This window comes from Oxyura jamaicensis, chromosome 1 (genome assembly GCF_011077185.1).
Source record: "Oxyura jamaicensis isolate SHBP4307 breed ruddy duck chromosome 1, BPBGC_Ojam_1.0, whole genome shotgun sequence".
Lineage (NCBI taxonomy): Eukaryota > Metazoa > Chordata > Aves > Anseriformes > Anatidae > Oxyura > Oxyura jamaicensis.
In genome coordinates this window covers 31,543,382-31,568,720 of record NC_048893.1, presented here as the reverse complement: position 1 = coordinate 31,568,720, position 25,339 = coordinate 31,543,382, and the positions used below count along the sequence as shown (strand labels likewise).

General features: G+C 41.8%; 1 protein-coding gene and 1 non-coding gene across 7 annotated transcripts in view; both read right to left on the bottom strand.

Moving 5' to 3' along the window:
• The window catches only part of TMEM117 (transmembrane protein 117), a 215,246-nt gene extending 190,250 nt beyond the window's left edge, over positions 1–24,996 (bottom strand). The window contains exons 1-2 of one of the 6 annotated variants that reach the window (XM_035329012.1): positions 24,978–24,996; positions 19,695–19,999 (exon numbers count right to left, since the gene is read on the bottom strand). In XM_035329012.1, coding sequence (XP_035184903.1) covers positions 19,695–19,971 — 277 coding nt within the window. In that variant the 5' untranslated portion in view covers positions 19,972–19,999; positions 24,978–24,996. Of the gene's footprint in view, positions 1–19,694; positions 20,001–20,421; positions 20,551–21,331; positions 21,454–21,504; positions 21,657–21,737; positions 21,972–24,977 lie in introns of those variants that run through there. The other 5 variants (XM_035328993.1, XM_035329002.1, XM_035329009.1 and 2 more) reach the window with 5 other exon arrangements.
• Positions 23,610–23,691, bottom strand: TRNAS-GCU. Its single transcript has one exon. It is a non-coding gene; the product is annotated as a tRNA-Ser (tRNA).
• Positions 24,997–25,339: the final 343 nt, after the last annotated feature.

Below are 25,339 nucleotides of genomic sequence, written 5' to 3'. Positions count from 1 at the left end.
AAAAAACAAAACAAACAATAATAATAATAATAAAATATTTCCTCTTAGAATTGCAGCCTTCGTAACACCTTTGAATGCAACCTGTGGTCACAAGTCCCCAGAGTTGGCGAGAATACAATTAAAAAATTCAGTTAAAGACTGGATTGAAAAACTGCAGCAAGCTCAACAATTAAAAAGCATTGCAGATAACCCTTCCACAACTCACATGCAATACCTTTTGCAAGCAGCATTAACATGGGTTGCTCAGATTCTCAAGCAAAGTCATGGTTTTTGTTGCCTGTATTGCAGTGTGTAAAAAAGTAAAAAACTTGTTTTAGGAAATGCTTTGAAGTCAATGTGACAGTCTGATTCAAAAAGTTTTCTATAAAACAAGGAGAAAATTCATTCTGGTCAGGTAATCAGAACATAAAACACATTTAACTGAAGGAGAATGACCTTTAGAGTCTCTATGTGACAGAACTATGCAGAATACACATAAAAAGATGCAAAATGAGGCAAAATGAGCTGCTTTCTGCTGTCTGTCAGCATCACCCTACCAAAGGGCTGCATAGTCCACAGCACACCTGATGGAGCGATGCCAGAAATGGCCATCATGGTCCTGGGGGAGTATTAAGGAGTGCTGTAAGTGCTGTGCCCAGTGACCAGGAAAGGACATGGGAAGCAAAGAGGCAGGGAGCTCTTTTCCCAGGCAGGAATTCTGAACTCAGCCAACTCAAAAGATAAAAATTGCCATGAAATAGCATATATCAAGATGATGCAGATTTCTGCTGCATATCCTTTGACCCTCCCTGATTTCCAAGGATCTGAGCAAGGGATACAAGCAGCATGGGCAGTAGCTCTGCTCTATATGCTTCGCTGAGTAAAAGCAGGAGAAAACTGGAGACTCCTCTAGTCTATTGTATAAGATAGGTGTCCCAGGTCCTCAGTCCACAGTTCTGGGTTTATCTACAGAACAAGGGACACACTGTTTGGACACTGAAATGCTAATAAAAAACATTTTCTGCTTTTCTCCATTTTGTATTCCACAAACAGACAAATATGGGACAAACTGTATTACAAAAATAAATCCTTCTCTCCATGTCTGTTTCTGTAGCTGGATGGAATGCTCCACAAACTTATAAAAGCTCACCAGTTTTTTATCAATGAAGTCAGCAATAACAGCCAAGGTGCTCACAGACAAAAGAGAATGTGGGGAAGGAAAAGCAAACAAACCACCTTACACCCCTGAAAAGATTATTCCCAGACAACCCCAAATAATGAAGCACAGAAGAGGAAAAAAATGAAGAAAAAAATGAAGACATCTTTAAAAATTATATATATATATAGAGGTATCTGTGTCACAGTGCCTCTGTTGCCTGTTCTCCCATCTCAAGCTTCTTCTACAACATGCCCTGTACTGGGTTGAGTCTATAGGCACAATCTAGTCTTTAAAGGTCATCTTTAGACAAAATTCTTATGAAAAATCGTTCACTCTTTTCCCTCTGCTGTTCAGATAGCAGTTCCTTATGAAAATCAGCTGTGAACACTCCCTGGTAGCTGACAGGGCTTCTAGATATTGTTTGCCTGCTCATAAGAGATGCTATAATCAATTAAACACACTTTTTAAAAGTGTTTTTGTTCAACCAGGCTGAACTAATGTTAATGTTCTCTTGACTGAAATCAAAGGTTTTCTACAAAGTAAGAATTAAAAGGCACAAAGCATCTGTTCATATTTACTTGGTCATATTTTTGTTTGGAAATAAAAGCTCCTAAAATGTTTTATTATAATATTCCGCAGATAGTTTGACATACACATATAAAATCAAATAAGATTATTCCATTTTCCTACAATAAGTGAACAATAAACTAAACAGCTAAGAGCCAAAGTCAACATCTTCTATGATGACAAATATGTTGCAATACTGGTTTCTCACAGACCACTGTTTGGATTAAATCTGACGCCATGGTATCTAATTAAATGCCCAGCTGCTCTAATGAGTTTGAACACACCAGTTAACGTGGTAATAATTTATCAGCCTACAAAACTGACTTCCAGGTATGGGTAGCTTTCACGTACTATTTCTAGATTCTGAGATACTGACCGTGAAGGGCATCTTTATAAGGTACGAGATGAATACAAAATGGCCAACGGCCCAAAAGGTTTGACTACTTACACGTGTGATCAATTGCGGTCAGAGAAACAACTTTCTTATATATTACTGTAAAACTCACCATTGTTTTGCAAGCAAAAAAATGTCAAAACAGAGAGCTCTAAGCTACAAATGTCCCAAAGGTGCTTTGTAAGGTAAGCCATCTTTATGCATCCATCATTCTGCATTTGCCCACTCAATACTTGTATCTCACACACAAACCACCTGAAATTTTCACATATTAAGATATGAGCCTACCTTTTTAAAATAACAGTGTTAAAATGCTCCTAAGGTTTTGGGTTTCACTTCAGGATACATAGATTAATGTATTCTGATACCCAAGTTTTTTTTCCACGCCTCAGAAGCACTGCACTTGGAAAAAGGCCATGACAAACAGTACAAAGCAGATAACGTACTTCACCTTTGTACACTGCTTTCACAAGTGGAAGTCAATGCTCTTTAGACAGAAGAAAAAAATATCACCACACTGCTTCTACTGCTGGAGGAACCAAGGCAGAGGCAAGTAACGCAACCAAGTCCATCCAGCCACCTCGGAGGGAAACGAGGTGGTTCCCCTGTCTTAGGGAAATGTCCCAGTCTCCCAAGTCTCCCAGTGCTGACCACAAACCACACACTGGGCTTGTGCTTCGCCCTTGCCTGTGGCTGGGCCTGTGCCCTGCACCTCGGCATGGGTCACGCCACCTCCTCCCCAGCCACAAGCAGCCAAAGCGCAGCGGTGTCTGCAGCTGGAGAAGAGGGCACGTGCCAAGGGCCTGCACAGAGTTACTGCCCAGGTAAGCTCTCTCCCTTCCTTTTCACATGGTTCAGTGTGGACTGGGCTTTCTCCAGCTGGGAAAGGTCAGCCTTAGTTGGGGAGGATTGCAGTTAGCTTTCGCATTTTAAAGTAAAAGCAGCCTAATGCCACAAAATGTACACATTCAAGGTCTCAGCTACTGACCTGGCTAGCAGAGCGACGCCTTCACACAGTACTCCATGTACTATGGGAACCCAGGACCTCCAGCTTCCTACCAGTCCGGCCAACACCACTCAGAAGACCAGCATTATTAGCCAAGACATCTCCATCAGGTTTCTGGTGGAGCCTGTCTTAACGGATTTTGGTGGTCACAGGGACCTGGTGTGATCTAGAAACCGCAGGTGAAGCAAATGCAGGTGAAATGCATTTTCAGGAGGTGGAGCGTAGATGAGTGGACAGGGAGGTGGCCGGATAACTGGCGGGCTGGCAGAGCCCAGAGGGCTGTGCTCAGTGGTGCAGCCTGGCTGGAGGCCTGTACCTAGCGGTGTCCTGCAGGGCTCTGTGCTGGGTCCAGCGTTGTTCAACTTTTTCATCATGACCTGGATGATGAAACAGAGTGTGTCGTCAGCAAGTCTGCTGACGACACAAAGCTGGGAGGAGTGGCTGATACCCCAGAGGGCCGTGCTGCCATTCAGAGAGACCTCGACAGGCTGGAGGGCTGGACTGAGAGGAACCTCATGAAGTTCAACAAGGGCAAGTTCAGGGTCCTGCACCTAGGGAGGAATAACCCCAAGCACCAGTACAGGCTGGGGGCTGACCTGCTGGAGTGCAGCTCTACAGAGAGAGACCTGGGAGTCCTGGTGGACAGCAGGCTGACCATGAGCCAGTAATGTGTCCTTGTGTCCAAGAAGGACACATTGGGCTGCATTCAGAGGAGTGTCACCGGCAAGTGAAGGGAGGTGATCCTCCCCCTTTACTCAGCCCTGGTGAGGCCACATCTGGAGTATTGTGTCCAGTTCTGGCTCCCCAGTACAAGAGGGACATGGAGCTACTGGAGCAAGTCCAGAGGATGGCTGCGAAGATGATGAGAGGACTGGAGCACCTGCTGTATGAGGACAGGCTGAGAGACCTAGGCCTGTTTATCCTGGAAAAGAGAAAACTGAGGGGAGACCTCATCAATGTATATAAATATCTGAGGGAAGGGTGTCGAGAGGATGGAACTGGTCTCTTTTCAGTTGTGCCCAGCAAAAGGGTGAGAGGCAACAGGCACAAACTGAAGCCCAGGAGGTTCTGGCTGAATATGAGGGGGCACTTCTTCACTGTGAGGGTGACAGAGCACTGGGACAGGTTGCCCAGAGAGGCTGTGGAGTCTCCTTCTCTGGAGATACTCAAAACCCACCTGGGTGCCATCCTGTGCACTGTGCTCTGGGTGATCCTGCTTGGCAGGGGGGTTGGACTAGATGAGTGTGCAGGCAGGCTTAACTCTGCATTTTTCTGCATCTGTCAATTTCCATTACACAGATTTTAAATGTAATTTTAATTAGAGACTTAACTCTTCCTGATGTCATTACATCAGACTTAAAGAATTGTGCTGATGCAGTTAAAGGAAAAACTAAAAAATAGATATTGATTTCCTATCATGTTTTAGAACAATTTTCAGTAGGAAAGCAGCTGAAAATCCTACCTTGGCAATACAAAATGCTAACATGTTTATTTGTGAGGTGCAGATTTTTAATTTTACTTGACTGTATCCCAGGTTATAAAATGATCACGAAAAAAAATCTCAATTTAGATGTCCTAAATACTGCATATTTGTACTGTATAACAAAAAGTTGGTTAGAGAGTATATAAGGATGAATTATATTTATTCACTCTTCGTTCTTTATGATTTTTTAGCATTTTTAAGTACCTGCTTTTTTTAACTGCCAGAGCTATAAAAGTAATTCCATGATCCTGTTTCTCATTCTAGACTTCCAATACATTTCATCACCTTATTTGTAGTACCTAGTAGAAACTACAGTCTTATTCTCTGAATTTAGTGGAACTCAAATTTCACAGTAAGTACAAGAAGCATTACAGTATTTATATCCCATATAATACTGATGCTGAACACTGAAGGGCAGGACTGTAATCTCTGTTTCTCAATACCACTTTAGTGACACTCTGCAATGACTTGTCAAAATAATTAGTTCATTTTTTTCTAAAACTGTTTATTCTTTTTCTCCTGACGCCGTACTGAAAGTGACTCACAAGCTCATTTTTAACAAAAACAAAAAATAGATTTGCTTACAACCTATCTACCATGCAGTCCTTTCAAAAAGAAACATTTGTAAAGCATTTTTGAGTCAGAAAACAAAGCAGATTTTGTCCTCGCCCATCGAGGAGCAGCCATAGGTTTACAAATGGTCTTTGTGGTAAATCATCCAAAATGCAGTATTGTGTCAAAGCAAATTACAAACCTGATTGTGGTGTTACATGGAATTTAATGTTTATATGTAAATAGCTTAATATTTTTACATAATAGCAAGTACGCACATAGCCTGATTTGAATAAGGAACATCCCTTTCTTTCAAACACATGAAGCTGAGGTTGACAGAAGGCAACCATCCCACAACTAACTCTGAACTGGAACTCAAGCGAGATTTGACCGCAAGCTTTGCCACTAATTTTCTACAGGACTAAGGCAAGCCATGCCATCTCTGGGACTCACAGGAATGATTAAGGCAGGAATGTTAAGGTCCAGAATGAACATGCATGCTGAGCTATCAAGGACTGGCAGAGAGCAAGAGAGAAAAGAGATTTACATTTCCTTGAGTCAAAAAGTTCAGTCAAACACAGGAGATAGCACATGTACTAATAAAAATAAATTTTGTCTTGAAGGTTGAGAAAAAATGCTCATTTTAATTAAAAAGAAAACAACAACAACAACAAAAGAAGCTAGACTCTCTCTTGGCCAACAACAAGAAGAGAACAAAGTATATTATTTTTTGGCCAGACCCCCACAGCAGACTCAGGAAAGCTGAGCAGCTACAAGAGCTCCCTGCACAAAGTTCTCTCTCTCTGAGGCCTAAAGTATGCAGAGAAAAAGAATAAAAAAAAGTAAAAAAGAAACCCTGATCAGAGACAGCTTACTGATATAATCTCTGTATTAAAAGATTAAGCATATGCTTTGTTTTGTTTCTCACCTTCAATAAGTATTTGCAATTATGCTGTCTGTTTTGGACACTGGGAATGAATCTCACAGTTCACAAGCAGGCACCCCAGAGGTTACAGAGTGTGTTTGCATTTCAGATGCACAAGGCAAGCAGAGAATTGATGTTGTAGGACCGAGAGGATGTATATTCCAGTGACAATCAAGCAGGCTGTCTAGCTTACCACAAAAGACTGGGGAATTCACTTAGACTTGAGCATTTTCAGATTCAGAGAAAACTATTATTTCATCAGCTATAGATTTCTCAACTAGCATCTGTATACGTGTCCAGAGACGCACTTGTCTGAACACCAAAAGGGAAGTCACCAGTTATTCAAGTCCTACCTCAATATTAGTGTGTGCTGCAAGCACAAAAGCAGTGAAATGGGGTATGTTTTCACTGGTTAAAACATTTGCAAGACCTATTTCAACTGTGGATTGAAGTTTCCAGATATTGATTTATTTTTTTTCAGAAAAAAAGGTCAAGTTCTCTATGTTAATAAAACAGGATTATGGTTAGAGAAGTAAAAACAAGAACTGTAATTTTATCTTTTAACTACCTGCAAATTGGACTTCCTGTATTTGACAAAGGAACCCAATGAGTATCAGAGAATAAGTGCTCCATGCAGATAGCTTCCATTAATGCATATAACTAAACTTCTGCAATTACATCATTGGAAGCGTTGCTCATTAATCCTAGTTTGCCGTTCTAGATATAGCACATAATTTGTGTGTATTATGTGGGAACACTCTGTGATACTGTCCAAAAAGGAATATTATCAGTATAGAAACGGAAAGAGTAGAAATCTGCAATATCAGCGAAATCAACAGATACATTTCAACCAGCAGCATCTTTGGAAAAATTGAATTTTAAATAATTTGATACTATGTTATTTGCAAAACTAAGCAACCATGGAAAATACTATATTGACAAATTTATTGAGTAAATATATCTTTCCTGGAAATAAATTGAATGGAGAAACTGTTAACAATCAGTGAAATTTTGAACAAAATAACAGCTTTGTAGCAAATTTCATCTGGAGCTCAATTAGAGCTAATGAACCCAAATTTTCATTACCAAAAGAGCGACAAAGGGTGGGAAGGTTCCACAGCAGAACACATGAAAATACAGTTTTATGGTACGTGCATAGAAAGCTGGTAAACCAGCAGGTTTCTTTTGGCCAGAAAGGAGTGGTTATTGAAAAATGTGATGTTTTTTTTCCAAATATATGCTTTCCCTATTCAGGTTCGTTTTAAAATCGATTTCCAGTTTAATCATTAATATATTGTACAGAAACATTCAATATTATTCTTCATCTACCACATGTAAGTTTCCTAATTTCAAGAAACTGTTTAACTGACTGTCATATTCACCCAATACCACTAGAAGGTGCTCCTCTGTTGAAAGATAATTACTTCTGTCTGAATTGCTTCTCACGGCCAATTTTCCTCTGGTAACTGCGGTTCTGGCCAGGTGTTTACACAGGCTGTAATTGCAACAACCACCCCTGTTCTACAACAGCAGGACCTCGTGTGTCATAGCCATTAACGCGGCTTGGGAATAGTAGATCTGCTGTCGCTCATTTGCTTCACCGGCGAGTATCCCGGCTGAGCAGGACTCCAGGGAGTTTTGCTAGAAGGTGAATTGTGGAAAGTGTGGTGGATCTGGCACCTCATGAAGAGCCACGGTTTTTCTGAGGTTAGGAAAAATTCATTCCTGGAGAGACACTTGGCTGAAGACAAGAGGGTCCAACATTTTTTAAAAGGGCAACCATACAAACAGAAGCGTATGATCTACAACACTTCCACATCAACAGTTTCAAGGCACCATACTGTATCTGGAAATAAGTCATATGTCACAGACAGCACTATGTGAGCCTCAACTGAGTTAAGATTTAGTTTACTAGGGATCTGGTAACCAGAAAGGCATTCTGATAACCCCGAGTGCATACAGACTGCCTCTGCAAGCTCTTCACAAATACAGTAAAGAACTGAAATAATTGCAGTTCTGATAAAAAGCTTCAGCCTGCATTCTGTTTGAAGAGTTATATTTTCTGTTATGTGCTGTTGGGTAAGATTTTGGTGAGAAAAGGGAAAGAAAAGGGAAATAAGGAAGGACCAACTGGCTAAGGCAAGGTTCTGGCTCTTTTAAGTGTGAAATTTGGAGAAAGTCTTTACGTGACCATTATGGAATTCAAATATTTTGGTGTACTTTGAGAGCTTTTTTACCTTCGTCAGCTTTTTTACCTTAGACTATATCCAATAGAAAGCCCATTTTCTCTGTAAGATGGCAAAGGAAAGAAGTGTCCATAGAATTCGAGGAGTGAATCTTTAAGCCATTAAAACCTAAGGTCTGCCCCAGGGAGAAGGTTGCTGCTGGTGAGGATACGTGTACTTGGGCTTTCATAAGCTACAGTATCACAAGAGAAGCAAACACAGTGCTCCTCAACTGGAGCTCCTCAGCTGGAGCACTTTGCAGAGGCTGTTGCAAGAAGCAAACTAAGCTTAGAAGCTACTCAAATAGAGTTTGGCTCACCAGACAGGTCTGAGTGATCAAATCTGAAATAATTAAAGGAGAAAGGTGCTGGTAAGCTGTTCAGGAAGAAAGCCTGTTCCATCCACCTCTACATGTTAATATGGCAAACATTCCCAGGGAACACAACCCTGTTCCCTGGGAAATGTGACATTACTACAGAAAATCACTCCCCCCCCAAAGGTTCATCCGTCCTATTTTCACATGGAAAATAATTTATACAGTTCTAGATGTGAGAGTTTAAATGTAAAAGAAATAATAAAACATGTAAATGATGTAGCTTTCAGATCCAGCATGCTTTGTGTGCAGCATGATAATGCACTGCATCTTCATCTTGAAATAGCAAAAAAAGAGCTTTCCATCCTGAGATGCCACTGTCTTAATAAAAAAGAAATAGATCTTAATAAGAAATAGACAGAAAATGGTATATAGCACTTGTTTTCTTGAGGTTACAGAGCACTTTCTCAGTCCTGCTGCTAAATGTTTCCAGCTCTTTCAGAAGAAGATCCTTTCCCTTACAAAGTAAGGAATGTAAACCTCTTTGATAGAATCAAGTATCTTCACTCATTTTGAAGCAGTATTTATTTTAGGAATATCTTTTTAGACTACATTCAATACATCTTATATGGTAGCGAGGAAAAACAACCACAAATTTTGCCTTGAGGCATTTACAATGGTCACAAAATAATTCACTGAGGCTCCTTAAGATGTCTATTTACAAAGGCATTAAATATAACATGAATTATTCAGCCAAAATAAACAGTGCCTTTCATACTGCCAGAAACACCTATTTGACACTGATGTACTGAGGAATACACACATTCTTCTTGGAAGAAACAGTCTTTGAAGGACTTCACCTTTCCATTATAAATCACGACAAGTAAATAACTAGAAGACACTTAACTTGCTTCCCTCAACAAGACAAAATCATGCAAGATGACTTTATGGCATATCTCTGGAAGGACAAGGTTTGTAACTGTAAAAATGAAAAAGATCAAATATAACTCAGGGTAGGTAGCATGAGAATTTCTGGACTGAGTTTTATTCTATTAAAGGAATTCAAGGCATCAATCTGACTTCCAGTGCACTACCCACAATACAAAGTGGATGAAGAACCTGTGCTCCACAGCAAATGGAACAACTTTTCCAGGGGAAAAGTCTCCTCTGGAGAAGCTGAGCTATGAGGGGGAACTTGTACAGCATAACTGGAAGCACAAGTACTAAGAATGTTTAAATTATCACCACAGAACACAATATCAAATAAGACTCTGGCACCAAATGTCTAACATTTGACACAAAAGCGATCCCAGAGCTCCAATGTTCGTGGGTGTTGGCAGCGTCCTGAGGGTAAGACTCTTTCGGGTAAGTTGTGGGCCCACCCTGTGCAGACAGCAGTGTTGCAGTGTGGTCCCATTGAGTCTGAAAAGACTGATGCCTCCATTTGTTTTAGTATGTGTCACTAGCACAGCAATCAGAACCGCTCTCAAGAAGTTTTTGCTTTCTCCATCTGCAGCCTAAGAAACTGAAATCTGTAGATATCCCCAGGAGAGAAATACTTCTGTTTTACTCTTTGAATTTAGATAGGTCATTGCAGAAGTGACCCCTAATCTAAATAAATCTGCTTCACCTTCGGCTGCCACAGAGAGGAGGTGCTTGGGGTGTAAGCACGTCTCAAACCACTTTGAAGTAATCTACCTTGGTATGTATCAGAAAGAACATCCATCGAAGTGAAAGGCATGGAAAAACTATTGAAAAACCTTTAAATTTTCAATTTTTATACGAAAGTGATACAAAATTGAATGCTGTGCTAAGCTCTCAATTCCCTGGGGCAGGAACTCCACAGAAATTCCACGTAAAATATTGTTTTTTGGTTTCTTCTTCACTTTCTACACCTCACGAAGCTCCAACATATTACACCGCCAAGTGCCAACTGAGATCCGTATTTTCTGTCACTTACATCTACCACCACAGATTAGCAAGACAGCTAGGATGTTTGTGCTTCATTTTTAGTTGAAGCCAGGATTAATCAGATTTTAGGCTTTGCTCTCCTTCCTGCACATAAGCGATAATTAAATATTGCTGCTGTGACTCTCTGGGAACATTTTCCTTGATCCCACCTGATCCCCTCATGTCCCCTCTGCCATAACATATCATTTTAACTTTTTGTTCAGCACGCTTGGCTTTGACTGAAGCTTGCACAGGTTTCGTTTCTTCTTTGCTTTAGTATTAAAGAACAGCGTGTTTCTCAGTACCATGGCATCAGTGTGCCTGAAACAGAAAACATTATTTAGCATGGGCATAAGCTAGCCTCAAGCAGTTGTCCTCTTTGAAAGATCACATCCCAGGGTTGCAGATTAAAGATGAATTCAAGGTAATTTAAGACAAGATGACCTCGGCAGAAGAATCTGTCTCCTTCCAACTGGCAGTTTGTTTTTAAAAACTTCAGTTTTTCTGGCCTTCAGGCAAATGGCCAAAACCAACAAGAGTCACAACATTCCACCACAAGTAGGAGGAAGAAGAACTTGATAAATCTGGGGGTTTATAAGAACTTTTGAAAATTTGTGAAGGACTTGCTTCTTAGCAACAGGTAGGCAGGAATAAAGACTACTGCTGACTATAGCTTTATTATTTGTCTTCAGAATTACTGTCAAAGGCACCTAAAAATAGACACATTTTTGTTTGAATCCTGAACAAACTCTTGGAGGCTGGGAAACTGTTCTGGGAGTTATCAGGACAGACTTTCATCGGCGTCCATGGTGGGCCACTGTCAGACACTGAGCCAGAAGCATGACCGACTTAACCCATAAAGGTTGTAATGTTCTGAAGTCTTATAAATAATGACAAGAAACAACCGATAATCACATCCAAATCATCTAGTTTGCCATAACTTGTTCTATGGCCAATTTGAATATGCAAAAGATATATATATTTAATAATTCCAGATAATTAATTGACACATAAGACAAAGGAAAAGGCAGAACTTACTACACTAGAAGTGGAACAGGCAGGCAAGGAAATGTGCAAAAACTGAAATGATGTTTGTAGCTTGTAATTTTCAATTCATGTCTTAAATGACTTTTCTGCCTTTTATTTGGATATATAATCTCAGAAATCTTCAGTTCCCACTTTGCTGAGCTTAAGAGAAGACACCACTTTCTACCTTTTAAACATTTTGGGATAATTATTTGGATATTTTGGGCCCAGAGAAGCTGTGGATGCCCCATCCCTGGAGGTGTTCAAGGCCAGGTTGGATGGGGCTTTGGGCAACCTGGTCTGGTGGGAGGTGTCCCTGCCCATGGTAGGGAGTTGGAGCTGGGCAGTCTTTAAGGTCTCTTCTAACTCAAACCATTCTATGACTCTATTATTTAAATGAAACAGAAAAACATTCTCTCTTCTATTTACTGTTGTCATCATTAAAGTATCTAACTGTACGTAACTTTACTGACATGTATGGCAATAACTATCGTAAGTATTGTTAAACCACCATCATTTTCACGTGAAAATTTCAAAAGAAGGGTCCTGCTCTCAAATAGTTACACTGTGACCTGCTGCTACGTTGTGCTGCAGAGACTGGGCTGCCCCATAACCATGCAAAGTCAGTTCTAATAAGGCCTCCATAATGGCACCAAGGAACCACAACGTGCTTATACTTGGGCAGTAATAAGTGAAGGCTGTTTGTGGATTTAATGTCAAAGCATTCCTAAAAGGTATGTATGTGATACATGGAGGAAGTCATCCTGCTTAGGACTAAAATGCAGCTGTCTCTGGAGTGAAACATGCTAGATGTGTGAGAACATTTCACCTTACTTAGGAAAGAAAGGACACTGTAATGCTTTATCTGAACCAAGCCTTGCTGCTGCTTCTACCCCCAGATGCCCAGTCTGCCCCAGGAAGACTCCTTTGCCACCTTGGAGGCACTGGGCAGAGTTTGAATCCTTAAAGCAGAAAGGTCGCTACTGTTCCTGCCATCCCCCTGGCACAGGCTACCAGTACAGAAGGGGGCACTGCCCCTTCTGAAGAAAAGAGAAAGCAAGCAGAAAACTGTTTCCCAGCACCTGAAATGCCTCACTAGAGGCATTAATGCCTCACCTGTCTCTGGAATCACATTTAGAAATACCAGGTTACTTCCTACCTGTCTCACACAGAACAAATGCCGACCCCTCCTCCTCAAAAGAGAAATGTATAAAGATGTATTAAAAATGCATAAATCACATTTACAATTTTATTAATAGTTCTCAAATCCGGAGAATGTATTTGAGTGTTGTTTTTTTTTTTTAAAGCCTGGAATATTGTTTTTATAATTATTATTAATTTGGAAATTTTCAAAAAATATAAAACATATAACTTTCTATGTCAGTCATGCTAGCTGATTTGGAGTCCCAGCAGGATCACAGAAAGAGAAATGCTGTCTGGTACATGAAGGACCTTCATGCCACTCTGACAGCCTAAGGAGACCTTCAGAAAGACACAGCATGACCACTGAGATCATGTTCTCCTCGGGGCTCCCCATCGGGCACACAGCAAGGTGATGTTCCACACTAACACCCCCTCCACCTCTTGCTGTATGCAATAAGGAAAGCAGAATTATGCCCCTGCACTAGGCTGCACCTGCACTATGCCCATCATGCTGCTTCTGCCAGGAATAAGCTCACTTCTATTTCTAGAAATCAGGGAATTGAGACATGTTATTCCTGCAAGTGGCAGGCATCATTCCAAACTCACTCCCTGTCTTGAATGGAAAGAAAAATCTGAAAGTCACATCAAAGAGATCAAAACACAGAGTTGACACATCAATATTAAGCAGCAATGAGAATATTTTTAGTTTTCAGGCACTGGATGCTAAATATTCTCTAGAGCCTTCCCATTACGGATAATCTGACATGTAGCTCTTCCTGCAGTCTCATGCTGCTGCTTGGGGAAAGGAACATTTGCCTCCAGGAGAATCAAAGCCTTCACTGCAAAAATAATCTTTTTTTGTAGCTACTGTTGCTGTATCTCCAATTAAACTCTGTAGTTTGCAACCCATAGATAATACGGTGTCAGACAGATTCCATAAGTAATACTAAGAGCAGACAATGGTATCCTCATTGGACCTTAGGAGAGGAAGCATTAAGATGTTACAGCTCTTCTAAAAATACAAGAGTAAAAGAAGAAATTAGGAGATCACTTGCATGCCTTTTATTTATATTTCAAAGGTCACTTGTGGTCTCCCTGGTGAATGATGTAAAATTTATTTTAAACTGACATCTTAATTACTGGCAGTGTTGCAGAGCTGGAATCTGATGAGCCCGCACTCATTCAGGGGCTGGCTCTGAGTTTCTTGCTTTTTATGCTGGGCTTTTTTGCTGTTGTTGTTAAGGATTCTGGCTTTCAAAAATGCTTGCTCACAGTCATTTGTGTGTTATTATTAGCTAACTGTTAGATTGGCCCGTTGGCACACATTTTGTAGGACCAAAATAATCTGATTGTATTGCCTCAACGTTTACTGGATACAAAAGAGGTGAATTGACTTAGAAGCAATCAAGTAGACTTTGAATGTCTTCAACAGCATAAACTTCATCATTGCTATTAAAATTCATATTGAACAGGCTCCTGAAGACAGTATTTTTTTTAAACCAGGTATTACATCAGTAGCATTCTATTAGGCTGAAGTCATCAATGGAAAAGAAAGAGCAGGAATAAAGTTGCTGGGTATTAAGTGACAGCTCTTATTGTAATTTAAGATACAGAGCTGACAAAAGAAAAGAATATGCTCTATCCATCAGGTTACGATTTGAGGCAAGTATTGCCATACACCCATTATTTTCTCCTACAGACGGTGGCACAACTGTTCATATAGCTGCTACCCAACCAGAACGGGAAACAACCTAGCTGAAGAACAACCATGCAAAAATCCTAGCACATCTCTTTTTTTTTTTCTTTTTTTTTTTCATGTGGTCCATTAGCCATGCACAAGCCCCACTGAGTGATAAGCCACAGCAACGCTAGCAGCAATACCACAGCCCAGATTTTACCCTAACATGACCTCTGGTATTTCAGGATACTTAATAATCATGTATGTGCTATTGTGCAAGTTTATCTGATGTCAGTTAGCTGCCTAACAGATTCACGTTTCTCATGTGCAGGATATTATCATCCTGACTAAATCCCATTCCGCCTAATTTCCTCTTGCCATCTGCATACACTCACTGCTTCAGTTGTTACGTACTTCTACCTCTCAGCATAAAAGCAGACATGAAGAGTCTGTTTTATAATAGGTCTGCAATACCTTTTAGAGCCTTTCAGATAAAATGTTTGACAAAAAGAGTAATGTTTTCAGACAACAGGTCTTCAGTGGGTGTTTTGTTTGAAACTGTCTGTCATGAAATTGCTCCCAGCATGGCACTACTGTCCATTAAAAAATTTGCAGCGTTAGTGTGTGCCTACAGCCCAATGCAGTTCTTGTAATGACTGCTTTATTTATTCACTCCTCCGTCTACAAAGCTCAGATTATTATTTAATTCTAGACAAACTGCATACTGTGAACATTTGTAAGGGAGCAACCTACTGAATTCAACATTTATTCAACTGCTCTGATTTGCTCACAGTAGTACGATGGTCCACCTGTTTTAAGAAATACAGCTTTTGTTCTGTTTATCTTGTTTTGCATAATTTGTTATAGCACATTAAGTATTCACTTTCCATCCACAGCATTTAGAAATGAACTTACAAACATAAATTTGGACATACTCATTAGCAACTGAATAAAATCCAGCCTCTGTAATAGCAGACTTTTAATCAGTTTTGATCTTTATTACCACTTAGAATGAGAAATGAGAAGGCAGATACTTGCACATTGTGTAGTAAGTATGCTTTGAAAAACTGATGCATTTAACATGCAGCATAAGCTAAGGTTTATTACACATCAAAGCAAAGATGTTGGACTGAAAAAAATAAGACTTTTTTCCCAAGTATACTGCCCATTTATCTCTAATGCTAAAAATCTATGTGAATCAAAAATAAATTTAAATTTCTGTGATAGAATACATTTATACACTTTGATGCAAAATGCACAGCCTGAACATAGGGGCAAAAATCCCCCACTGAACGCATAATTTGGGCCTGAGGCTTGAGTACAGAGCTGCAATTGTACATATGCTGAGAAGGTGTCGAATAAAACATACACTTTCTACACACTAAAGATTGTGTTATTTTCCAGACAGTGCCCCAGAGCGATACAAAAAAAAATTGCAAGAGCTTATTCATGATTTTTAAGGCAGTATGTAAGATTTGAATGCATTTTCTGAATGCATGCCGTCATCTAATGGGGTCAGTTCATAAGCTCTTCCTGTTTTTAATACAGCAGAAAATAAACCAAGAAATCTCTAAGCAAGAGCAAAGATACCACTTTTCCCCTCCTCAAGTAACTCTCTCATACAGAATAAAAATTTACTGGGGTATAAATTTTATTTCCCCAAACTTCCAATATTTGTCTATGGCCTTTCATTTTCCAGTGGAAAATACAAAACATGTAGAACACAAAAGCTAACCAAATGCAAGATCTGCTTGGTAATGAATCAAAAGAATGTAGTGGATAACAGCCAAAAGGCAATTCTAAAATTCCATTTGTTCTGACCATATGCCATAAAAATATAAAGAATCTACTAGATGAAGACTGTTTTCCTCAGAAGTCTTTATCACCAGAGATGTTTATCAAATGAAGTAAGTTATTTCTTGACTGAATAGCAAGAAATGTAGGGCTTTTTTTCTCATTTTGTTGTAAGTCACGAGCAGTGTCTTGAAGAAGGTGCCTGAAGAAGTTACCGATCAAAGGCTGAAATGAGCATTATCAGCTGTAAACATTTCACCATGCCCTCTGGTCAAGATTTTTACTTCTCAACAATATCGTTTACCTACTCTCTTATCTCTGTAGTCTCAAAGAGATGAAGCCTAAATTACGTTTCTAGCACCCCTCTCCTTCCACTTTTAGGAACATAAGTTGCTTGAACTTAATTCCATTACTTTTATAGTTCACAAGTCATGGATATCAGATGGGGTCTGTCATAGATGGTAAACTACATTACGATGCAGTTCTAGGGACACTATTTTTCTAGCTAATATGCACACTCAGCAGCAAGAACTACAGAAGACAAGGGACAAAAGAGCAGGAAGGGCATAGGGAAAGCAAATCCTTTTCACTCCTCTTCATCTAAAGTGAGATGTGCAGACTAATCCTTCTCAATTTCAATTTGCAGCATAAGCTGTGAGCCAAGATCTGACACAGGGAGATTGACTGGTGCTATTTGGTTTCCTGACAGCAGGAAATTATGCACAGGCCACAAGAAACGACCAGTTCCTCTAAAGACAGAATATAACAGAGAAATATAAGCAAATACAGAAGGACTGAAAAACTAAAATGGTTCCAAACAATTATACACGAAAAAAAGGATTAGACTGGGGAAAAAAAAAAAAAAAAAAAAAAAAAGGAAGAAAAAAACAAACACCCACAAGCGTTTTAAAAGGAGATATTTTGAAATATCTATCTATATCTCTTTTGAAATAGGGAAATTAAAAACAATAATGCAATAATGGGCTGAATTCATAAAGTGCTTGATGCTACAAGATCCAGAGGGCATACTCAATTTGGATTTCTATAAAATATATATTTCTTGGCAGTAAAGCTTTTGAAGTATTGACAAATAAACAGCAGGAAAGATTTTAGTAAGGGCTGTACAAATCTTCTGGAGACCCAGAGGTACACTCAAGCTGCAAGCGTCCTCTGAAGCCCACATCATCATGGCATCAATTCTATCGTCCTCCACCCTGGCTAGTTTACAGCTAGCGTGGCCACACCAGTCAGCAGGACAGGCAGATCTCCAGTCACCCGGACTGCCACCTGTTCTCAGCGTATCACAGGCAACAGCACATTTCCACCAACATGCTGCGTGGGTGCAGTCCCACAGCACTCGGGCCAACAACATGAGGTAGGGCTGCCATGGCCCCCGGCGAGCTTGGCTGCACCGGCCTTGGCCACCACATCAGCGCTGGCACCTAAGGGATCGCATCAATCCAAGGAGCACGACAGCAGAAGCAACTGGTTTTCCATGGGATCGGCTGCCTGAGCTCTGTCACAGCACATTTGGGAGGCACCAAAACCACGTGGCTGGGTGGGACTGTGGTAGATTCATGTTGGCTTGAACTGCCAGGAAACTGAGCTTGCAGCAACTAGCCTCAGATCAGATTGTTATCTACATCCATATTCCTCCCTCAGACCAGAAACATAAATATCCGTAAGCCAGGACTGGAGCAGAGATAGGATAAATCTTGCCTGTTTGTTTTCCCCCAAGACTGATCCCTTCGTTGTGCTGCCACAAATATCTGTATGATCAGATACGATGCTCACTGGAATAACAGGTGGATACTGCAAATGGGCTTACGTTCCCTGACTGAGCAGCTGCACAAGAGCATGAACAAGCAGCAGACGTTGAAGGTAGGGCAGACCTTCTTTTGGCAGTAATGCCGATTCAGCCGCTTTAAAATTCACATTCAGCTATGTCCTCTCTATGATATACACTTACAGATCCAGGAGGAATTAGCATAATAACCTACCTAGCCAGAATTGAACATCCCAAAAAGAAAACTTACTTGTCCTGAAGACTTGATGATGCTCCAGCCTATCACTTGTTCCACTGATTATCTAGCCTTTTCAGGAAAAAAAAATAGAAAAAAAAATGCACCTTTGGCAATTTGCCACTTCCAAGCATTGGACCTTGCAGTGTATTTGCTGGACTGAAGGTTCTGTCTTTCAAGTCAAATTTGAGCAAGTCACCCTCTAACCTTTCCTTTATCCTCTAAATCCTCTCATTATAGGGCTTATTTCCCAATTTTGTCACTGGTTTAATTACTTTTCCCTAACTTTCTCCAAATTAAAAAAATCTTTGCTCAGTTGTGAAACTCAGAACGGAAAACATAATTGCAACAGTGCTCATTCTAGAACCCAGGAGCTAAGGTAAAACATCCTCTCTGTGGGAACATTTTCCATTTACCATTTACCTTATGTTAAAACGTCCACTCAACTAATTTTCAGAATTAGTGTTTTAAGAGAAGTCTCTTAGAGCAGCTTTTCTTATTTGTGCCTTGACATAACAGCTTTCCTTTCGATTTATTAAAATAATACTGGCTCTCTTTTTATCTTAAATGAGGCAGACTAAGGAAAAGGCCAGTCACTCATGTGCCTCAAGGTGTTCCAGCAACAATCCATCCACCCTGCAGTCCTACCAGCACAAGAAGGTAGCACTGGTCCATTGAGTCCAGCAGTGTCTCTCTGACATACCTAGAATCAGATGTTTCAAAACATTGCAGGTGGCAAGGAAGAAGTAATCTTTTCTATGACTTCTCTCTAAAACCTGACACAGCCTTGAGCCCTCAGATGTAACATTTTCAACATTTACTACATGACTCAGGACAATGATAGATATCTCTCTTCATATCTCTATAAGACTACACCTAAGTTCTCAGTCTCAGATTTCAGTCCAGGGTCATTCCATTCCTTCAACTCAGCACTTGCTGTCACATTTTTTCCATTTCCTACCCTTCCCTTTCATTGACTTATTGTTGAACTGAGGCAGGCCTATCTTTCTTCTACAGAGCTCCATTTCAGTGTGGGACTTGTTTATCACGTCTACTAATACAATCAACAGTCCTGCCTCCCACTTATGTGACTTTTGACGAGACATTTAGTCTCACTGCCTAATGGAACAACACTTTTTCTGCAGATTGTTGAGAAAATTACATAAGATTTAATATTTGCTTTGAAAACAAAGTACTTTTTTAATATTGAAAATCAATGACCTCTCAATTCTTTCAAACATGTCAGCTTTTACTGCTTTTAGCCTATTTTGACTGAATTTATTGTGAATTATGCTCACATAAGCAGACATGGCACTAATTTCCACAGTGATGTAAGCTTTGATGTGTTGAGTTCTATACAGCTCTAAAAATGTGAGGTGATTAATAGCAAAGCTTACAAAATAGTATGTAAGTAGGAACTCTAAAAGCAAAGTCCTAAAACCGTTATCAGAAAGTCCACAGGTGCATCTTGTAACTTACCAAACAGACGCTGATGGAAGAGGAATTTCCCAGCAATCAGTCCTGTGAGAATGGCAAGCAACCACAGAAGCACCTTCAGACATCTCCAGCCTCCTCCTTCGGGGTACTTATTTGTTACAAAGGAGAAGCAGTTACCGACAACAATAACATTGGCTTCTGTCTGGCTGTGAGACACCGGATCCTCAGCGAATATTAAGAAGTTAAAGAAGATCACTAAGTAAGCCACAACCAAGCGAGACCATGGGTGCTGGAAGTAGTAGCGGAAGTCCTTATCCATCCTCAGATAGTTCAGAGCTGTTCTTTGCCTGTATGTAAAGATACAAATGTGCATTGTTACATATACCCAGAATTCTGGAAGGCTGGGAGATACCTGCACATTACAACAAAGTGCTGTAACCTTGTGATCCGTCATTTCTAGTGCTCGGGATTGACTTGCAATGAAAGTTTCCATCAGAAGGTACTGTTAGATTCAGGTGAAGAAAATCTGAAATTTCCACCCATTCCAATGTAAAATAAATAAATAAACAGACAACAAACAAGCACAGGTATATTAAGGCACAATATTTTTAGTCTCAGCATTTCTATATCATTTCTTTAAAGGCACAACTCTGCTATAAAGAATGAAAATATAGCATGTAAGAACACAACAGGCTACAGGAAACTCCGAGTACCCTTCCACCCACACTCCAAGAAATACAACACAGATTTCAAGATGCTGATGCTATACCTAGATTGCATCTTTCTCTTTATAGGAGGAGGATGGAACAAGCCTGTGAGTGCAATGAAGTCTTCTACTGCCTCATCTCCAGGACACTGAGAAGCACGTCCCTCAACCACATCAGAAACTTGTGTTTATGTGAAGGAATAACATGATGGAAAAGTTCCTAGAATTAATCCTTACAGCTCAGGCAAGGCTGTAGAGATCTGTTCACTGACTTCTGATATTTTCAAAACCAGAAAATAAGAGTGCCTTGAGCACAGTTTTGTATGAATATGAAAACTGTATATTGAAACTTGTCTACTTACGTGGAACAGCTATAGATAAATGCAACAAAGTATGGTTAATGTTTCTGTTGTTTGTCATTTGATTTTTCTTTTATTCACAACAAGTCAGTTGTTTCATCCTGCTGAACCATGCTGTTTTCATAAAGATATAAGGCCTTTGTGTTGCGGAACACCACAATTATTCAAGGGACTTGGAGTGTAGGAAGGAAAAAAAATAATTAAAAAAAAGAGTATCTAATAATATTACTTGTTTATCACAGCGTGATCCTTGCAGGATACAGTGTACTTAACTGAACAGTACAGATTTTTGCAAATGTCATCTGCCCTGCGGAAAGAAAAAAATCAAACCCAAATGCCAGCAAAAGACCTAAATAAAACAATCAGCCACCCATCCCTTCTTGGACTATGGACTGAGTATTACTTTTCAAACTTACAAACAGCTTGAATTACGACGTCTCTCTTTGGGTAGTCCCTTCAAAACGACTGAACTCAGTAATCAGAATTATTTTTTTTTATAAACCACAAGGAATCCTGTATCCATTAAAAGCAAAGGAATGAGAGCTCCCAGCAGGTTCAGACAGGGCATTCAGTAAAGGTACAAAATTAATAATGTCACGTTACGCGTAAATTACCTTTGAAAAAGCCAAAACCCCATTAGAGAGTTGGAAAGTCTGCACAGGGAAGCGCCAGCCCTGTGAAAACTTTCTGACCGAAGCGAGGGGCACCGGCCCACACCTTAGTAAAACGCCACTGAAGGGAGGAGAGCCCACCTTGGGGAACCCACGGGCGGCCCCAAGTAATTTACCTTTACAAACCTGCGAGGGGCTGGGGATAAAGAGCGGAGCGTGCCGTGACACCAGCCGCGGGGTGCCCCCACACCTCCGGCGGCCCCACGGCTGCTTCGGGAGCGCTTCGGGGGCTCCGGGTCAGGGGCTCCGGCTGCGGTTCTCGGTGCCGGGGCTGCCGCAAGGTGCTCTCCCCGCTCGCCCGGCCCCCCGGGCAGGCCGTGCCGCCCTCACTCACCGCCACGGCGATCCGGCGCTGCGGCTCGGCGCGGCTGGGTGCCCGAGGGAGGCTCGGGGGAAGGCTCAGGAGGCTCAGAGGGAGGCTCAGGAGGGAGGGAGGGAGGAACCGCTGCGGCTCTGCCCCTCCTCTGCCGGGCGGCGGGGCCGGCCGTGCCGCAGCCTCGGTGGGCAGCGCCGCTGCGGCAGGGGGGAGTCGGCGGCCCCGCCGCGGGGATGCGGCCTCGGGGAGCCCCGCCGGGGCCCAGCCGCCACCGCCGCGGCCCCGCCGCAGAACGCCGGCCCGGGGGTGGGAAGGGCCGGAGGAGGGGAGAGGCGGCGGCGGGGCGGTGCTCGGGGCTCCCCGCTCGGGCACGTAGTGAAGAAGCTGGGGGAGACCACACGGGGGTCGGAGGTGTGCCCCGGAGCAGCCCGGAGAAGCTGCTGGCCTGGGGCTTCGGGCTGGTGGCAGAGCAAAGGCTTTCTGTGAGGGATCTGGTCCCCAGCTGGCATTGCTGACATCCCGGGCAAGCGGCTGCGGGATGCTCTTAGCGCTGCACAGGATGCTCTGGGTGTTGTGCTACGGCAGGGCTTCGTGTGGTACCTACCCGGTCCGCTGGGGAGAGGTAAACCCAGCTCCAAGCTGCTGGGTGCTGCTTCAACATTTCCTTACGACTGGGGAAAGTAATGTAAATCCCTTGCAGCAGGTCGCTGAAGAACAACATTGAACTTAACACGGGGATATATGTGTGGTTGCTTCAGGCCAGGGTATGGAAGGAATGTGGATGAGGTCTGCTGAGGAGCGTGGACAGGCCTTGAGGTGGGTTGTGTTGAGTCCTGCTGAGTACCTGTGAGCCACTTCCACACTTACAGCAGTATAGTTTCATATTTTTCTGGATCAATATAACCGTATTGAAGGTATCTGACACAATCACATCATCTTGAACATCTGGAGGTGTTCAAGTCCAGGTTGGATGGGTCCCTGGCCAACCTGATCTAGTGGGTGGCATGGGGATTGGAACTTGGTGACCTTCAAGGCCCCTTCCAACCCAAACCACCCTATGATGCTATGATCTCCCTCAGCGGAATATCCTGTGACAGCCCCAATTTTAGTTAGAAAGATGGAACTTAGAATATATTTAGCACCACCCCCACCACCAACATGCTATCTTTACAGTAAACAGAAATTTAAAATATTCAGAAGGAAAAAAAAATCATGTGCAACCAGAGAGTACCAAAATACAGCACACAGCACTGCCTCTTCATGCAGCAGCTCTGTGTGCGCTGCCACACTTAGAGAAACCAGCCTCCTTCTGTTCCACAAATGGGAATCCACAGAGAAGGAGGCAGCACCCACCACAAAAGAGATCACATTCTTCATGCACCTACACACACACAAAAAAAAAAAAAAAAAAAAAAAAAAAGAAATGCTGCTCAGCTCAGATGGTAACGCTAAACATGCTACAACTACAGAGCATTCATCCACGTTTTTGCAGATAGTAAATCAGTGAGCAAGTTTTTGAAGCCATTATAAAAGTCAATCACATGAAAACCATGTCCTTTTCTACTAAAGTAACCAAAAACATAAGTGCACCATATACCTCCCCCAAACTTCTTTTTGCACTTGCTTCCCTAGGGAATGCTAATTTCTATTTTTAAATGTAATATTTCACTTATATATATATATATATATATAAAAATAAGAGCTGGACCACTTCTATTTGATTTTTCTTAATCACACCATCAAAATTAATTTGATGGAGCATATTCCTTAATCATAGAATGGCTCAGGTTGGAAGGGACCTTAAGGATCACCTAACTCCAACCCCCTGCCATAGGCAAGGATGCCACCCACTAGATCAGGCTGGCCAAGGCCCCATCCAGCCTGGCCTTGAACAAAGTCATTTCTCGACGAGGATGGGATTCGAACCCACGCGTGCAGAGCACAATGGATTAGCAGTCCATCGCCTTAACCACTCGGCCACCTCGTCACAGAAATAGCAGCAATTAACATGATCTAAGAAGACAAGACTAATCAGGCCCAGTGACTAACAGCCAGGAAATGTCAACAGCGGAAGAATGTAAACCAGCTCTGTCGATGAAAGTGTCGGTAACCAGGAGGCCAGCAGTAAAAGCAGGTAGCTGAACCTAAAAAGCAGGTCGAATCAGGACAATGAGGCATCCTGAAATGCTAGTTTCTATATTTGTGAATGACACTACGTTAAAAGCTCTCCTACTATAGAACAGACCTTGTTCAAAGGCTATCTATTTACACTGTTCCTAGCAGAGAGCTGCGAGTATTGAACCAACCATACAAATATCTTACTGCAGTCTCAATTTTTGTAAAGTCATTTTTACCCTCCAATATGAGGAATCAGCCTTCTGCACATAAGCCTGCAACTGCAAAGTTCTCTCCCCAGACTGCTGCCTCAGACAGCCCCGTCTGGCACAGGAACAGGCACCGAGCTGCTCCACATTCCAAAATGATGCCATTGTAATAACAGACAGGTTTCTTTGTTTTTGGTTGGTTGGTTGGTTGTTTTTTTTTTTTTACACAAAAACAAAAGTGATAGCTTTGTCAGTGAAAAGGCTGCACGTCCAAACTAAAAAGATTGCTGTAATCATTCTAATAAAGGGGAAAAAAGTGTTATAAAACACTGTAGTTTCTCCTTGTGTATCCAGGATTAGAGGGTAGCTCTACAGATGGAAAAAGTGCTACAGTTTCATCTGAGAAAGCTCTCTGGTATCCCATGTCATCTATACAGATGTGCTAAGCTACCTGACCCGCAAAACTGTGTGTCAGTGAACACCCACTGAGAGGAGTCTGGCTTCATCTTTTTACTCCACTTATCAGGTTTTTAGACACTTCACTGAGGTGTCCCATCCCCTCATTTGAGTTTCCCCTTGTCAAGGTTAATCAGCCCAAACTCTCTCAGCCTGTTTTCACACTCCTTTCATCTGTGGCTGCATAAATGCCTCCCCCCTCACTTGCTGCTTGGAAAAAGTACTTCATTCCCTCAAATCGCAAAACCCCATTAGTCAGGGACTGTGCTCCTAATGTATTTTTCTTCCATCCTGCTGTTGTGGGTTGGCCCCTGCCAGCAGCTCAGCACCCACACAGCTGCTGGCTCACTCACTCCACCTCCTCGCTCAAAAGATAGAGGAGAGAATAGGAAGAGCAAAAGCAAGAAAATTCATGGATCAAGATAAAGACAACTTGGTAAGTGAAGAAAAAAAAAAAAAAGAGAGAGAGAGAGATGCAAAGGCAATCACTCACCACGTCCCACAAGTAGCCTGATGCCCCCTCAGCAACAGCCACCCTAGAAGAGAACCCCCATCCTCGCCCCACAGGCTTTATTGCTGAGTGTGATGTTAGAGGGTATGGGGCATATCTTTGGTCCATTTAGGTCAGCTGTCCTGGCTGTGTCCCCTCCCATCATCTTGCCTACCCCCAGCCTCCTCTCTGGGTTGGGAGTGGGAGCAGAGTGGGAAAGAGACACAGCCTTGACACCCCGTGAGCATTGCTCAGCAGTAGCCAAAACACTGGTGTGTTACCAACACTGTTTTAGCCACAAACCCAAAACACTACACTGGGATGGAGAGTTAACTCCATCCCAGCCAGACCCAGTGCACCTGCAG